At 39.9% G+C, this 17,985-nt stretch overlaps 1 protein-coding gene across 2 annotated transcripts; it reads left to right on the plus strand.

Moving 5' to 3' along the window:
• The first annotated feature begins 1,308 nt into the window (after positions 1–1,308).
• mttp (microsomal triglyceride transfer protein) lies at positions 1,309–16,332 on the plus strand. 2 transcript variants are annotated; one of them, XM_080721185.1, is made up of 19 exons: positions 1,309–1,445; positions 2,717–2,898; positions 3,517–3,660; positions 6,412–6,519; positions 6,602–6,718; positions 7,008–7,147; positions 7,379–7,529; positions 7,791–7,948; positions 8,922–9,090; positions 9,178–9,294; positions 9,474–9,686; positions 9,868–10,079; positions 10,219–10,316; positions 10,717–10,838; positions 11,627–11,854; positions 12,845–12,969; positions 14,560–14,730; positions 15,405–15,578; positions 15,650–16,332. In XM_080721185.1, the coding sequence occupies exons 1-18, from the start codon at positions 1,388–1,390 to the stop codon at positions 15,550–15,552; spliced, it is 2,661 nt and encodes an 886-aa protein (XP_080577311.1). In that variant the 5' UTR covers positions 1,309–1,387; the 3' UTR covers positions 15,553–15,578; positions 15,650–16,332. The 2 variants fall into 2 exon arrangements, with proteins under 2 accessions (XP_080577311.1, XP_080577310.1); XM_080721184.1 differs by having other exon boundaries at positions 15,405–16,332.
• Positions 16,333–17,985: the final 1,653 nt, after the last annotated feature.

Below are 17,985 nucleotides of genomic sequence, written 5' to 3' on the forward strand. Positions count from 1 at the left end.
AAGCGTATAATTTCTAAAACCAATTTACATACAGTAGGCCTAACCTAAAGGCCTATATGCATGATTATTTGAGAGATAAAGCTGGATCAAAGACTGTGACACAAAGAATGACATGGAGTAAAAGATGTGTGTTCTGCTGATGAGGTTAAATCTGACCCTCAGAGGGACCCTCATGTTTCATCATCATGATCAATTAAGTCTATAGTGTATTGTTATGTCAGTATGAAGTAACCTGTCTATTTGTGTGTGTGTGTGTGTGTGTGTGTGTGTGTCTGTGTGTGTGTGTGTGTGTGGGGGGGGGGGGGGTCAGCATTCAGCACAGGCTGGGTCTCCAGATAAATGATAGTTAGGAACCAAATGGACCCTTATGGTCCTGTAACTCTGAGAGTTAAATTAACATTGATTTCACAATATAAATTGAGTCCAAGAGATAGATATGCCATTAAATGGGGGTCCGTAGCCAAATGTCAAACTGGGGGTCCTGAAAATTAAAAAGGTTGGGAATCACTGCTGGAGATGTAAAACTCTTCTCTTATTATGGGGGTCCCCCCATTGCATGTCTTTTCAAATGGGGCCCGGGGTCCGTGCGTTAATAAGTGTCAATTTGATATGGGGGTCCTTGATAAATTATGAAAAAGTTTGAGAACCACTGATTAGACAGTCCTACAACGTCAATGATTATTTATTGGGGGACCTAAAGTAGGCCTATAATATGCACATAATATAGCCTAGTCTGTAATTTGATGCCTTCCGCTTCTTACCGACACGACCAGACCGACAGACAGCCCACTTTCCTTCTACGAAATGAGAGCGACAATGTAGCGTCTGTTTACATCCTTCTCGTCCCCGAGACCGAGTCCCAAGAAAATAGGTGAAAGGTTTCTAGATGGCGACGACTCTCTACCTATATAAGGTAACTAATAAAAATAGATAATATAATCAATGTTAATTCAGATTGGCCTGCATTGTACGGGAACGTTAGCGATTTCCTTTGTTTTATTTTCTAAATGAAACCCAGCCAGTGGAAGATCTCAAAGTCTCATGACAAGTCTCACTGTCATTTTGGTAAATCAATCACTGAGATAATCCTATTAAGTTGATTATTCCATCAAATTGCAGTAGGCCTACTATAAGAGACATGACTGCCCCCTAGCCCCATACAGCGCATCATATTACATCTCTCAAATCTCAATTGTAGTATATGGCCATCTCTCTGTGTACTAAGTTAATGATTTGCTGTTTATCTCGTACTTAGTACTTGAGCGTGGAGTTTGGAGTCTGCCCTCCCCTCAGATAAAACATAATTGGAGTATCTTCAACGTGCCAGGCCTTTCCTTCTGACTGACTCTCACCAGTTTGATTCAACTGGTCACAAAGACAGCATACAATGTTATCCCTTATTTTGTTTTGTCTCATAGCATCCTCCTGCTTGGATTCTGTTAAAGGTGAGTGTTTTCATTTGTAGATGTTCAGAAACATTGATGGGGTTGTTGTTAGACAATGTTCCAACTTAAAATGATAGTAACCTTCAAGGCATACTAGGCCTGCATAGTGCCATATCTGTAACAGATACAGAATGCATTCATATAGTAAAGTAGCAACATGTCAAGTAATTTAAAGGCAACTTATATAGGCCAATTGATTGCTATCACAAATTTGGTTGCTTGAATTGTCATGCTGCAATACCAAATTGTTAACAGGCTGCATTGCATTTGATTAAATTGCTTGACAAGCCAGCAGACAGAATGAATGACAAAGGCAACTTGTGTGTGTATAGTGTGTATAGTCTACAATAGGCCTACTGTGAAAAGCAGTAATGAAAAAGAAGTATCCAATATCCATAGAGGAAATCACCCGGGGTGACATCATGGTTCCACAAGACTCCCCATTCATTCTCAGTATAGCAGAAACTGTTGTTTGATGACATCACAAGTTAATCTCTCTTGTTTATTGGATGAAAAGAGTCTATCTCATGAACACAAATCTTAAAGAGAAGACATGTATTCTAGGTGGTTGTTTGCTTTTGAAAGTGTGATTGAATGTTGCATAGTTTGTGTTGATTAATACAGTGGCTACATCTCTCAGTAGTGGTGATGCAATCAAAAATGGACACGTCAGTCAGTCTGTGTCCCAATGTCACAGCTAATATACCGGCACTACACACATTGGGAAAAGAGATTTTATCTGGTCTCGGCTGATACACACCCTGTTGAATGACTGTTGATTGTGGCCTAGTAAACTTGCCACTATTCATATCGGATCATCAACAGGACACTAAAAGAAAGTAAAACCAACTAAATTCCCCGTATGAAGAATTAACTGTGTTTTTGAAGTGAGCCCAGACAGTACTGCATACAATGAATGATGTCATGTAACAAAGCTAATTAAATCTCTATTTCGGTGACATTGTCTACTTTTAAACAGATTCACAATTAATTCAACTGATTATTAATGAATTCAAAACCATGTGGGGGTATTCTTAAAAGAAAAAAGATTACAACCTTTGTTAACTGGGCAAATAGACTGGTTTTCATAACTTTAGGTTAAAGTATTTTATATATTTAAAAAACATGTGAGCTGTTTTGAACGTAGCTTTCTGTGAATTGTAAAACATATAGTTAACATGCACATATTGAGTCACTTGGACCAGCAAAGTTTCCCTCACATCTGTATATTCTGTGATCTTTAATGTTTTGTTTTTTCTCTGTTGCTTCAGGTGCTGGACCCAGGTTGAACAATGACCAGCTGTACAAATTCAGCTATACCACTGAGGTCCTGCTAGACCAGGCCAAAGGGTCAAAGGGGGAGAGTTCTGGCTATAGGGTTTCAAGTGATGTGGATGTTAACCTAGTCTGGAGAGATCCGGATAGTGAGGAAGACCAGCTCATTCAAGTGGCGGTATGTCGGCATAACTAACTACGCTCTGTCTAGTGCAGTGGTTCTCAACTTGTGGGTCGGGACCCCCAGGGGGGTCCCCAAATAATTTGGGGGGGTTCCCCAGATTATTAGCTTAATGTGCAACATTGTTTTCTCTCTCAACAGTAAACAAACCAACAAAGTTTAAGTGTACAGAGGGTATCTACACATTTCTAAAGTGACAATTTAAGGCCTTTTAATACCTCTAAAATGACAAATTAAACATTGGCCAAATTGTCAAATATTAGAGACAGAAATTGTGAAAATAGACGATCTCGCAAAGTGAGGCGTTGTGAGCATGTAGCGTTGTGAGCATGTTATACGAAATGTAATGCCTCAGCTCTTAGTGCTTGTCAGGGTGGGAGGGGTCCCCAGTTCAAATGTGATTATTTTGAGGGTTGTGACCTGAAAAGGTTGAGAACCACGTTATGAATATTCAGCCATGTGGTTATTACATAGCACATTTCTAAATGTGTAAATGTTCTGCAATTTGTCCAACAATCGTCATTCTCCACTTGACCCACTCTTACCATGGTGAGATAGGTATACTATACACAGACACAACACATTCATCATTTGCCTCCTCTCTCTCAACAACAGATCTCTAATGTGAGGATTGATAATGCAGCCCATCAATCGGAGGAAAAGAACATCTTCCATGGCTCCACGACAGAAAGCCTCATGGGGGATACCAGACTAGAAGCTCTGACGAAGCCTTTTTTGGTGCACCTGAGAAATGGAAAGGTAAGCCCATAGACCTTCTTATTTGTTTGTTGGAGATACTCAGAAAGGGCCACCACCACAAAGCACTGGGATGGCAGTCTGCAATGTCCATGGAATACCAGAAGAGTCTCCGGAAAGAAACTCGCCTGCGCTGATGGTTTATGCCTTTTGATTGATTGATTGATTGATTGAGGTATTTTATTAGAAGTTTTGGATAGGAAAAGGTACAATTTCGTGACAGCACAGTTCACTGATACAATGTCAACTAAAAGGAAAGTCGGGTAAGGCAAGGCTCATTTGTTATTTTCCATTGAGATCCTTAATATCCTTATATACCTCTGTAAACTATACCTAAACAGTTAAACCTAACCGAGTTTCTTTCTGGTCACTCTACCGGGTTACCTGTTTGGTGGGATGCTGATAGGTAGGGGACTGCATTAGTGACTCCTACTGGTTGTTTGGGGCACCTGTTCAACAGGGAGTGGAGACAGTGTGAACCATGGCACTTTATGCTTCTCTCAGGGAAACTCCCCGCTGCCAGGTGAAAATGACTGGCTGGTGACTCCAGTAACAGAGGAGGGCTGCGGTTGTCTACTCCCTCCACAGGCCAATGTTGGGAATTGGCAGTGTTTAAATTGAGGAGAAAATGAAAAACTTGTTGTTCAAAAAACAACAAACATGGATGTGAATCAAAGTTTACACTTCTATACACATTTTACGTACTTTCTATAACGATACATTTGACATTGACAGACTCTTTAAGAGTCCTTTTCACCGAATCCATATTTCTGTTGACATGTTCTGTCATTTTCAACTGTTTCGTTATCAGTACACATTGCAAAACCCTTAGAGGCCCCTGGTGGCAAACAGCATAACTATATACTGTATGTATCTAAAGCAAGGGTCTTCAACAGGGGGTCTGGGACCCCCAGGGGGTCCTCAGAGTTACTGCAGGGGGTCCTCCAAATCTTTGTGTGATAGAACATTTTTTTCTCCTTTTTTATATTAACCACGTGAACCCTAGTGTCCAAATTCTGAGAACTTTAGCCAAAAATAGTGCGAGGCGTTGTGAGCTTGTAGATCGGCTATTTTCGGCAAAGAGGTTTGGTGTAGAGGGGAAAAAGAGCAGATGATCTAGACCTTATCATAATCTTGTTTTTATTTATTATTATTATTATTATCATTTAACATTTTCAATCTTCCAGAAGCCAAATAATAGCATTGTTCTTGTCTGTAGATAATTAATTAACTTAATTGTGATTATGCTAGCAGGGTCGATACCAGACAGATCTGTGTTGTATGTATACCAGGGGTCTTCAACAGGGGGCCTGGGACCCCTAGAGGGTCCCCAGAGTTACTACAGGGGGTCCTCCAAATCTTTGAGTGATAGAAACTTTTTTTTCTCCTAAACCCTAGCGTCCATATTCTGAGAACTTTAGCCAAAAATTGCAGATCTACAGCATTGTGAGCTTGTAGATCTGCTATTTTTGGCAAAGAGCTTTGGTGTAGGGGACAAAGAGCAGACTAAATACAGAGTGAAAGGTCAAGTTTATTAAGTATTGACAGTTCAAGTGGTTAAATATCTGAAAACACAAATTGACATGAATCCAAAATACACTGATGATTGTGTTGTCAAACAATATGGAAACGATGAAGAGGTTGAGGGGGTCCCTGCTTCATCTCTCTCTCAACTAAGGGGTCCTTGGCCTGAAAACGTTGAAGACCCCTGGTGTAGTAAACTGTTTGCAAAGTGAGCAGGTTCAGAGTTAATGTGAATGAATAGCCTAGTGTGGAGCAGTTGCTTTGAACTGTTCAATTCCACCCTACAGCCTTTGTCAAATGTAATTATTCATCTCACCCGTCACTATACACTACTATTAACAAGCAGTAGAGCAGTAACATTACCAGATGAGGAAATCATTAAGTGTAATACAGGAGCCATCTCTTTCAATGCCTACATTTTGTTTGGCCCATAGATCTTTAAATTGTGCCCACTTGATGAGGATCTTCTTGTGGTCACGAGATCAGGATCTCATGTTCACATCACATATTGTATCTTGTGCCCATGATATACAGTAATTGAACTGTACCAGATCACCTCTCACTGCCTGTATAGAACCATTGTATCCTAGTTTTGAAAAGTTAAGGGTTTGATATATTCTAGAAAATGATCACAGGTCAACAACCCATTATCAATGTGAATCATTCATAATCATCAATTAGTTATTTGTATTTGCAAAACACTTGCATGTACAGTATTGTGTCAGATCTAGCTGATATTTGGAACTGTGGATACATAAATCTATATATGGAAAACCCTGTAGGTTAGCTAGCATACTACTTTGTGTGCTCATGATCTGGACATTGAGTCAATCATTTAGCCCAGTGGCTCTAAAACGGTTTCATCTATTTTGCCGTAGAACTACAAAAATTGTTTAAAAACGTTCCTCGACTTTTACTCCCAATGTTTTGAAAATAGCAGATTGTAGATTGGCTATTTTCAAATAGCTGAAGTATAAAATATAAAGCCGGGGACCCCCTTGAACCTTTCCAAGGACGCCTGGGGGTCCCCGGACCCCACTTTGAGAACCGCTGATATAGCTAACCTGTAGAATACATGGAGGCAAAATGTGGTGAAAGTAAAAATGTGCCTTCAAGGGGTTCAGTAATGTACTGAATTCAGAATGGACATAAAAAAGAATGTTATCGTAATGGAAACAGTATAAGCCGGAGTTCAATGACAAGGTTTCTTTTTCTGTGGCGTTGCATTAGGTGAGAGCATTCTACTCCTATCGAGCAGAGCCTGCAGTCATCAAGAACCTAAAAAGAGGGGTTGCCAGCTTGCTGCAAGTTCAACTCAATACTGGAAAGGTTATAGAGGTAAGTGGCTTTTTAAATATGTTTATTAATATTTTATTTGAAGATGTGCACTGTAACTAACATGGTTTATATCTTGGAACAGAACGATGTGTCTGGGAGGTGTACAGTGCAGTACAAGGCAGCACAAGGCCAAGTGACAAGAACCAAGATTCTGGACACATGCAGGACCCCAGAGACTGGTTTCTCCACCCATAGTCAGGTTAGTCAGCAACTATAACAAGCACTGGTTAAAACTCTGGAGTCGGGCAGACGAATCGGCCATTATTTATTGAAACTTTGGCTTTGACAAAATATAAGTCTGTATTCTGTATATAATCTGTATTCTTAAAAAAAAGAAAAAAAAACAGAATCTGCATTTTACCCAAATATGTAGCATCGACCGGGCTCTACTGTGTACTTCCTTGAACTGAATGCAGCAGTCCCACCGTTCAGAAGGAACCACAAAAACAATATTTTATATTTTAATGCCTGAATTTGTTCTCCTTCAGGTCTTGGGCGTGAGCAAAAAGTCCAGCTCTGTTACAGTGTTCACGCTAGAGGACGGTTTCATCCGGTCAGCTGTGGCTGAGGAAACACACATACTCGCTGTCAATGCTCGGAAATCTGCAGGAGCTAAAGTTGTGTCCAGGTAAGTTCGGGGGTTGAACTGGTGTTGTACACTGTGTGTTAAATAGTAATTCTGAAGTGCGTTACTCTTTAAGACTGACAAACCTATGAAATCTGTGGTATAATAAAATACAGCGTTTAGGAATCAACAGTATTAACTGCAAGGTTTTGCTTTATTGTCCAACAAGGGAAAATTGTATTTGCAGCCACGTAAGCCATTTGCATTTATGAATTAAACGTTCTCATTACCTAGACAAGCCTTCACACTAGTTGGAACAGAGGCGGGGCCAGTGGCGGCTGCTGGGAATGATGTCCCTGAGGTTGTCACATCACTTGATCCCGAACTGTTTGCCATTGGGATCATTGCCGGGAAAGTCAGATCCAAGTGCAAGGGCTGTCCATCGGTGAGTGATGTTTCAGTTTCATTAACATTCTTTTTTGCTTTTAATTTTCAGCAATTGCCTTGGTAATGTCTCCAATGTCTATTGATGAAAAAATAAACAATTTCAATAATATTAATAATTTAACTTCAACAGACATACTGATCATGAGTTGAACAATGTCATTGACTTTCCTCACGCACAGAGAACACATCGTTATGTCTCTGCAGTTATTGAATGTCTGTGCTGTGATGCCCCGCTTCCCTGCTCTGTTTCCTCCGCTAGCTCTTTGAACATTGGCAGGCTGTTCAGAAACAATTTGAGCCAGCCAGTTTGTCTAAGGCCACTGCACCCCGCAGCTTCCTGGCACTGATCCAGAGCATTAGGAAGGCTTCCAAGGATGAGATCCTCAAAGTTCTGAAGAGTGCCAGCAAGACAACCGTGTAAGCAGAGCCTGCCTCCATCCTGCTGTATACCTGGCTGTCACTGCCTCCTTCCACTCACTTCTGCCAGACTTGTGTATCGTATCCCTACATCAGTGGTTCTCAAACATTTGTCACGTCAAAGACCCCAAATGTATTTTGCCACGGACCCCCATCTGGAAATATGTTGTGCCAGGGAGGTACCCCCATACAAGATTTGATTTGTGGTGTTAAAAATTTCAAAAAGATTCTGAATCAAAAATTAGCTTGCAGATCGTCTATTTCCAAATAAATGATGTATCATTTAAAGTGTTATATTAACTAATTTGACAGGGGTCCCCGGACCCCACTTTGAGAACCAATGTCAGTGGTTCTCAAACTTGGGGTCGGGACCCCAAATTATTTTGTGGGGTCCCCAGATGATTAGATTAATGTAATTCTGTAATGCTTAATTCTCTCACTCAACAATAAACAAACCAACTCAGAGTATAATACAGGGATCTTCACATTTATAAAGTGACAATTTAAGGACTTTCAAGACCGTTTTAATACCAAACTGGCCAAACTGTCAAATTTTAAGTAAGCAGTGCGAGGCGTTGTGAGCATGTAGATTTGCTATTTTCACAATATTTATCTGTGGAACCGAGTCACATTAATACCTACAATTCCAAATGGAACTGAGTCACATTAATACCTACAATTCCAAGTGCTTGTCAGGGTGGGGGTCCCCAGTTCAAATATGTTTATTTTGGGGGTCACGGCCAAAAAAGGTTTGAGAACCCCTGCCCTACGTGATTCATTTTAGCATTGCAATGTCCTAAGATTATTTATTACTTTACTTAATTAGGAGAAAGGAATCTGTTGCACTCTCATAGTCCCATTGCATAAAATATACTTTGTAAATGATTTCATACTCCAGCGGTTTCCATCCAGAGGTCTACTTCAGGATATGATGGGCCACTCTTAATTTGAGTTGTTTCCTTCTGGTTTTCAGACCTCAGGTAGTGGATGCTGTCACTTCTTCCCAGACCTCTGCATCTTTGGATGCCATGGTTGAGTTCCTCAACTTCACAGACACAAAAAGCATGGTTCTGCAGGAGAGGTTCCTGTACGCCTGCGGCTTTGCATCACATCCCAATGAGAAGATGCTCAAGACTTTACTGGTGAGCAACCTTATGTGCTTTTAACAGCAACATGAAGGCAATGTAATTGCAATCAACTGTAATTAACAAGGGCGTCTTCCTTTCCAGGACATTTCTAAGGAAAAGATGGGAAAGTTCGGCATCACTGACATCAAAGAGTCTGTGGTGATCATTATGGGGGCCCTGGTCCACAAGCTCTGTGACAAAGGAGGATGTGATTTACCGGTGCGATGATTAACTTCACTGACTTTATATAAATTATTATGCAATGTCTATAACTTACATCTGGATGGAAAACATGATTTTAACCAAGGAAGCATTTTCCTCTATGCCATAAACATACACTGAATAGAATTGTCATTTTAAAAACAAATCTAATCAATGGATCTATGTTTACCTCTCAGACGGTGGTCGAGGTGAAGAAGATGCTTTTGGAAGGTCCTGACAGCACACAGAAAGAGTCAGAGGTCCAGATGTACCTACTGGCCTTGAAGAACTCCATGCTCCCTGAGGCCATTCCAATCTTTACCAAATATGCTGAATCTGAGGTTGGGGCCTTCTGCACCATTTCCCTTTCTTCCTTACAGAGATATGATTTCAGTCTCATTACAGATGAGGTAAGATACAAGATATATATCATGCAATGTTATTTTGTGTTCAACTAAATGTATACTTCATCGTACAATGACGTTTCGTTTGGGCAATAAATCAGCCCATAACAATATTGTTGCACTGGAATTGTGAATATACCGTAATATGAATAATTTTTTTCTTTTCTTTTTTCTACCTGAATCTTAGGTCAAACAAACGGTGAACAGGGTTTACCACCAGAATCGTCGGATCTATGAGAAGAACGTGCGAGCCGCTGCTGCTGACGTGATCCTTAGCAGCAACCCTTCATATACAGAAGTGAAAAATCTGCTTCTGTCCATCGGAAACCTGCCCCATGAAATGAACAAATACATGCTCTCCAAGATCCAGGATGTCCTCCGCTTCGACATGCCTGCCAGGTGTGTCTTTGATCTGGAATATCCAATGAACCATTGAACTGAGAGATGTTGAAATGGCCCAGGTTTCACAGTGGAATAAACTGTTTGTGAAGCGCAAACAATACGAAAACCTGTTTTTATTTTTTTGTTTGTTTTTCAGCAAAGTGGTACGACAGGCTATGAAAGACATGAATTCCCATAACTATAACCGTTTCGCAAAAGTGGGATCCTCCTCTGCATACTCAGGCTTCATGGCACGTGAGTGGCTTTTATTTTATTATTTTATTTTTTTACTTTTTTTTACTTTTTATATAAACCACCCAACCCTCATATTATGATGTCCTATCTCATATTAGAATGTTACAGTAACATACGTTTAATATAATAGGAGAACATTCAGAGATATTCTAGATCTACAACGTAATACATTACAAGCTATATAAAGATATTGGTGTAAAACAGAGGACCATGTATAGACCCCCAGTGGATCCCGGTCAACTGAAGTATAATAGGTTTTAAGTGGTTATGAACTGCATATCACTACATTTGCAGATTAAACATGGATTTCACGAACACAGAAACTCGTGAAGGCTGATGTAATTCCTGTACCCACTGAATAAACACCACATCAACTATTAAAAACCTCTACTCTCTGCAGAATCTGCTGATGTCAAGTCCACATACAGTTTGGACATCCTGTACTCTGGATCCGGGATCCTGAGGAGAAGCAACATGAATATCTACGGTGCTAGTGATGGGGCCCTGCTGCATGGTCTACAGGTGAAGCAACCATTGCCAGTTATTTGAAACTACTTAAAGGAGTAGTTCACCACTTTTCAACCTGTCTTCATATAATAGGTCCTCACTAATGTTCATAATAAAATAGCACAATTTTTTTCTATTCATCGTTTGACAAAAAAATAAATAAATAATATTTTTGAAAAGAAATATTTACAGGTAGATTATGATTATCACAAGAACAATGGCTTCCACTTTAACATTGCAACTTTTTCAGGAATAGAAAGCCTGCAGTTTCTATTGGCTTGCATTTCCCATTGATGATGTCACCGGTAGAAGGATTTGACCCACCCACAGCTCTCCTATGAGACCCAAACTGAGTAGAAAGAAATTGTGATATTTTATCATGAACATTAGTGAGGACCTATTATATGAAGATAGGTTGAAAGGTGGTGGAGTGCCCCTTTAAGATTTTATAAAACATGTTCCTGTATGCCATGTTATTTTGGGGGGTCCCCAGATGATCAACTTAATGTGTAACATTGTTTTCTCGCTCAACAGTAAACAAACCAGCATAAATTAAAGGACTGTGAGGCGTTGTGAGCATGTAGATCTGCTATTTTCACAATAGAACCGTGTTATACAAAATGTAATGCCTCAACTCTTAGTGCTCGTAGGGTGGGGGGGGTCCCAGCCTGAAAAGGTTGAGAACCACTGCCGTAGCAAGGGATCCCATGTTCGAGTCCCTATGTTTGGGAAACACAGATCTACATAAAGGAATGCCTGTAATCACTGCAATAATATAATAATGATATTATAATGATATTCAGGTTGCGATTGAGGCCCAAGGCCTCGAGTCCCTGATTGCCGCCACACCTGATGAGGGAGAGAAAGACCTGGAGTCGTTTGCTGGAATGTCTGCTATGCTGTTCGACGTCCAGCTGAGACCCGTGACGTTCTTCAAGGGCTACAGCGACCTCATGTCCAAGATGTTCTCCATGTCCGGGGAGCCCATGAACGTTGTGAAGGGTCTCATTTTGCTGACTGATCATTCTGAGGTAACCTCGCTCTTGCCAGTGAAAAGCACACACAGCTGTTTTGAATGCACACAAAGATGGTGTTACTTCTAGTCAGTGTTGCTCCTGAGCTCTTTAAAAAAAAACATTCTTCGTCCTTGACGTCCCAATTTTTTGTCTGTCATTACAGGCAAAAAAAGGAAAATTAATCAAATCTAACCCATTTAGAACAGGTACACTATATTGTGTATCATTATTTTATGCTTTAACTTTTGAAAAATAGCAGATATACAAACTCACAGCGCGGCACGCGGCACCGAGTGCCTCGCTGCGAGCTTGTAGATCTGCTATTTTTGAAAAATCGTGAAGATTAGAATTTTGACCCAATTCTATAAGTGTCTTTTGAATCCTTCTAAGATTTTTTTGAAAAACCTATGTTTCTATGTCAGCAATCTTGCTAGCCATCGTCAAAGAAAAGGTCCTTTTTCACTCGACTGGAGCTCAGTTAGTCTGTTCTTGAGAGACTACTATGTCAGTGGTTCTCAAACTTTTTCATGTGAAGGACCCCCAAACTGATATTTGTTCGGCCACAGACCCCCATCTCAAAATATTTAGTTCCAGGGACCACCCAGAAGCAAAATTTGAGTTACAAACGTTCGCTTTGAAAATACATATAGTCAAAGATTTGCACACATTTTCACGACTTAAAATAGCACTCGGTGCCGCGCTGTGAGCTTGTATATCTGCTATCTTTCACTGGTTAAAGCATTCAATAATTCTAGGCCTAAATAATAGCAGATCTACAAGCTCACAACAAAGTGCATTGTGACTTGTGAGCCAGTAATTCTGCTACTTCTGAAATCATTTAGATATTGGAATATGTAGTAACATATACCGGTATGTAATAGTATGTATTAAGTGGTGAAGTGGTATTTGTCCTATAGTAAATTGTGATTAGATGGTATCATTCACGTCTGTTGTATTTATTCCTATTCACCATCACTGTTCCCTCCTCCCCCTGTCCCTCTCTAGGTTATTCAGCTCCAGTCTGGTCTGAAGGCCAGTGCAGAATTCCAGGGAGGCTTAGCTATTGACATCTCTGGAGGCATGGAGATCAGTCTGTGGTACAGAGAGTCAAAGACCAGCGTCAACAACAGGTACTGTCCAGACGACTAGAATGATACTGGGACAGAATCTTCCAATAATACAGCTGATGAGGGCTGGGCTAACCAAAAATATATCCAAACTGATATTTAGAACCACACTTATAACCGAATAATCATGTGTTATATGCAAGGTTTTGTTTTCTTATAAATATATATTTTTTATAATCCACGAAATCGATAAATCTGATTAACCACTTAACCCATATGCTTTATTGTACTATAGTGGCGTACAAAAATAGTGAAGATTGCCGATCTACAAGAACACAACGTGTCGTGTAGCAACACGTTGTGAGCTTGTAGATGTGTTATTTTCACAATTTGCTTTATTTTTTATAATCATTAATTAATTGTAATCGAGGCAAAAGTTTGAAATAATTGTGATATTGATATGAAGTTATATGGCCCAGCCCTACTGCTGACACAGTGTCGGGTATAATATAGCACATTTCTGCTGGTTTCTGTGCAAGCCGCTGAAACAGTAACAGATCCTTTTGGGTGAATGTGAGATAAGATATTATCTCACACAATGTACTTTTTTGCTTGTGTCCTATCTTTTATGTTTAAGCTGTTTGGGAATATAGGGCAAAGGCCATTGTGATGAAATAAAAAAAAAGGCGTCAACCTTTGTAATTCAAAGGGGCCTTTCAAAAGTCCCCGGCTATGTCACTGTACTGTAAATAGATTCACGTTGATGTTGGATTTATGCGAACTTTAGATGGTCTATAAGGGTGGTCTGATTCATTTCTTCCACTGATACCTTGGACAAGTGCCAGAATTGTGTCTGTGACTATTCGTGACTGTCTCATAATTGCTTATGTGTGGGTATGACATCAGTTTGTCACCCACCCACCAGTCTATTTTAGAACACTAGTGTCAATACTAACAGTAGCTGTTGAACAAGGGACATGTCAATCTACTGTAGCATAGTATGTCTCACTGCCTCTGGTGATGAAATAGCATTGAATGGGGTAACCCAATGCATTTCAGTATTCAAATACAGTGCGTTTTTGCTGTTCCTTAGGATTGCAATGTAACTACTGAATATTCATTTTTGTCCCTTTAGCTAAAAATGGGCCGGCGTTCACAAAGAGTAGCACATCCATATCAGCGCTGTGTGTGCAAAGACATTAAGATAACAGAGGACACCCAAGGATAATAGCAAACGTGAACATGTCTAATCTAGACTTTGAACAATGTTCTTCATATTATTAATATTGACACCTTGAAGAGTTCTTCAGGGTGAGTGGATGTGTGCAGGGGAATGGCAGAGGCAGGTGAATGGATCAACATAGTTTGTATCTCTTCCACTCTGATAATAGAGTGGCTGGCTATCTATAGGAGCAGAACAAACCACAGAGGCATCTCTGCCAAGGCATGTCTCCGTGAGCCTACATACATTACAGAGGTTGGATGTTGAAGCCCTTTGATTTGAAATGAAAATTGACCCTGGAAATTGTTTTCACGTTACCTGTACTCCACATTGTTGGAACTAACTTGTTAGAAGACTTTCACCTGATGTCATAAATGTTAAAATACAATAAGTTGCCTGTTGAACGCATTCTCCTGTTGTTTTGGCCACAGGGGTGCTCTGGTTGTCACTGGCAATGTGACAGTAGACATGGACTTTGTCAGAATGGGAATGGAGGCCAGTTTTGAAACAGAAGCAGCACTGGACTTCATCACTACCGTCCAGTTCTCAGAGTATCCCTTCCTGGTGTGCATGCAGATGGACAAGACTACCTTCCCCTTCAGGTAGAAGAACGTCATTGCAGATACTGTTGCTGCAGTAAATTCATTTCAAAATCTCAAGGCACACCTTCATATCCATGTAAAAATAGTAATCACATTTATTTTTATTTACTAAAGCCAATGTTACAAATACTGATTTAGGGTATAGAATTTGCCCCCTGTATTGATTGATTGATTGATTGATTGATTGATTGAAGAGTTTATTAGCAGTTTGCAATAGAAAAAAGTACAGTTTCATGACAGCACAAATCACTGGTACAAGTTCAACTAAAATGAGATCCTAGAAAGCCTTACGGCTTATTTACACAGGAACCACTTTATGTACCTCATATAACATTGAAAGACAGACGGATAGAACATAGTACTTTACCTATACTAGGATAACATCAATTACAAAAGCAGAAAAGGGGGGGGGGGGGGGGGAAGCAGAAAAGGGGGGAAATCAGTTTGCACAAAGTACTAGTATAGTACATTTAAAACATTTGTATAGTTGTATGTAGTATATATAATGTGTAGCTGTCATAAAATCCCAAAGTCACACATGGACTTGTCTCATGGTATACCAGTGTGCTAAAGAACACCGTTTGGGAACTACTGGTGTAATTGAAGATTTATCATATTTTATCATAACAATCAGATTACATAAAGTTCTAATTTCTATTCTTTGCCATTTTCAGTGAATCCCTGTCAAAGTACGAGAGCATGCCATCAGGGAAGAGTATTTCATCACACAAAGACACCAAGCTGCTAGTGCCAGGTTCGGAATTCCCACTTCATCAAGAGAATTCCAACATGTGCAAAAAGGTTTTTGACTCTGGTTGGTAGAGGCCTAGAATTATTGACTGCTTTAACTATTGAAAAATAGCAGATATACAAGCTCACAGCGCAGCACCGAGTGCCGCGCTGCGAGCTTGTAGATCTGCTATTTTTGAAAACGTCGTGAAAATGTGTGCAAATCTTTGAATATAATGTCTTTTTTAAGCGAACATTTGTAACTCAAATGTTGCTTCTGGGTGGTCCCTGGAACTAAATATTTTGAGATGGGGGTCCGTGGCCAAATACATGTCATTGTGGGGGTCCTTCACATGAAAAAGTTTGAGAACCACTGACAAAGTAGTCTCTCAAGAACAGACTAACTGAGCTCCAGTTAAGCGAAAAGGACCTTTTCTTTGACGATGGCTGGCCAGATTGCTGACATAGAAACATAGGGGTTTTTCAAAAAACCTTAGAAGGATTCAAAAGACACTTATAGAATCGGGTCAAAATTCAAATTTTAACAATTTTTTCAAAAATAGCAGATGTACAAGCTCGCTATTTTTCAATAGTTAAAGCATAAAATAACGATACACAATAATGTGTACCCGTTCTGAATGGGAAGTTGATGATGGAGTCATGGTTGTTATTGGAGGACTGGTGCTCTTGCTGGAAGAATATACTGTATACTGCAGGGGTCTTCAACAGGGGGTCCGGGACCCCTAGGGGGTCCTCAGAGTTACTCAAGGGGGTCCTCCAAATCTTTGTGATAGAAACTTGTTTTTTTCCCCCTTTTTTATATTAACCACTTGAACCATAGCGTCCATATTCTGAGAACTTTAGCCAAAAATAGCAGATCTACAAGCTCACAACGCCTCGCGCTGCGAGGCGTTGTGAGCTTGTAGATCGGCTATTTTTGGCAAAGAGCTTTGGAGGGGGAAAAGAGCAGACTAGTACAGTGAAAAGTCGAGTTTATTAAGCATTGACTGTTCAAGTGGTTAAATATCTGAAAACACATTGACATGAATCCAAAATACACTGACGATTGTGCTGTCAAACAATGAAACTATGGAATCTATGAAAAGGTTGTGGGGGTCCCTGCTTCATCTCTCTCTCAACTAAGGGGTCCTTGGCCTGAAAACGTTGAAGACCCCTGGTACACTGCATTGAGTTTCATGTTCCACTTCAGACACAAGCCATGTGAGAGCATAAATCCCACTTCATACTTCGTCATACGACGGTGTAGCACGCCGAAAATAGCTGACGTACAAGCTCACAATCTGTTGCACACGTAACGCATTGTGATCTTGGACATCTGCTATTTTCAGCAGCACGCAACATCGTCGTGCAATGTAGCATGAATTGGGCTTAACAAGGGAAAGCAACAATTTACAACACATGCAATGTTTACATTCCTCTGAGTATTTAAGTTAATTTGTTTTGTTTGAAATCAGGAGTTTTTGCATTGTATTTTTATTATGTTTAATCTATTTATAAGGGATGCATTTGTATCATTTGTATGGTACATAATACTAGCTATTTTCCCTTAAAAGTATGTAAATATCACACTCAAGACACTAGAAAGGATTAGCTTTTCCCATTTTAATAAATGCTCCTATACTTTGATCAATCCCATTTTCATATTTAATTAAGACAATTTAGCTAATACACAGTATAGTTTCTTCTTTGTGCTTAATAAAGATGTGAGGTGAAATGATTGTATGGGGGCCTTAATTGGCCATTGTTTTCAAAAGCATTTGGATAGTGGTGGAATATACTGTGTGTGTGTGTGTGTGTGTGTGTGTGTGTGTGTGTGTGTGTGTGTGTGTGTGTGTGTGTGTGTGTGTGTGTGTGTGTGTGTGTGTGTGTGTGTGTGTGTGTGTGTGTGTGTGTGTGTGTGTGTGTGTGTGTGTGTGTGTGTGTGTGTGTGTGTGTGTGTGCTATTCCACCAATTAATGTAGCCTACACTGGAACCCCTGACATACTTATAGGTTATTTGAAACAAAACAAATCAATAAATCATAAAACACTATAATATACAGCATTATATATATATATATATATATATATATATATATATATATATATATATATATATATATATATATATATATATATATATACACTCACACACACATAGTAAGATGTCTATATTTTGTATGTTTTGGTACTGTAAACATTAAACGTGGAATGCCTGAACTTGAGAAATGTTTTGACCTGGTTGAAACACACACTTGTTGACCCAGGTGAGACGATAAATCTGGAGCTTTTCTGTGTCACAGTTGTGACATCAGAGCCCCTGCTGGCATGCAAGCACAACAACTGGGCCTTAATGTAGATTCTTTAGAAACCACGGAGAGCAGCTGGGGGCAAACCAGTGTCTGCCAGTCTTGCTGCGCCCATGGCAACGGGATCAACACACCGCCAAACTGTCAGGTTAAACTTAAGCCTCGGGCCGGGTGGAGTTTCAGTGCCACCAGAAAGCTAACTTTGCACACTGGCAGA

The sequence above is a fragment of the Nannobrachium achirus genome (genome assembly GCF_963921795.1).
Source record: "Nannobrachium achirus genome assembly, chromosome: 3".
Lineage (NCBI taxonomy): Eukaryota > Metazoa > Chordata > Actinopteri > Myctophiformes > Myctophidae > Nannobrachium > Nannobrachium achirus.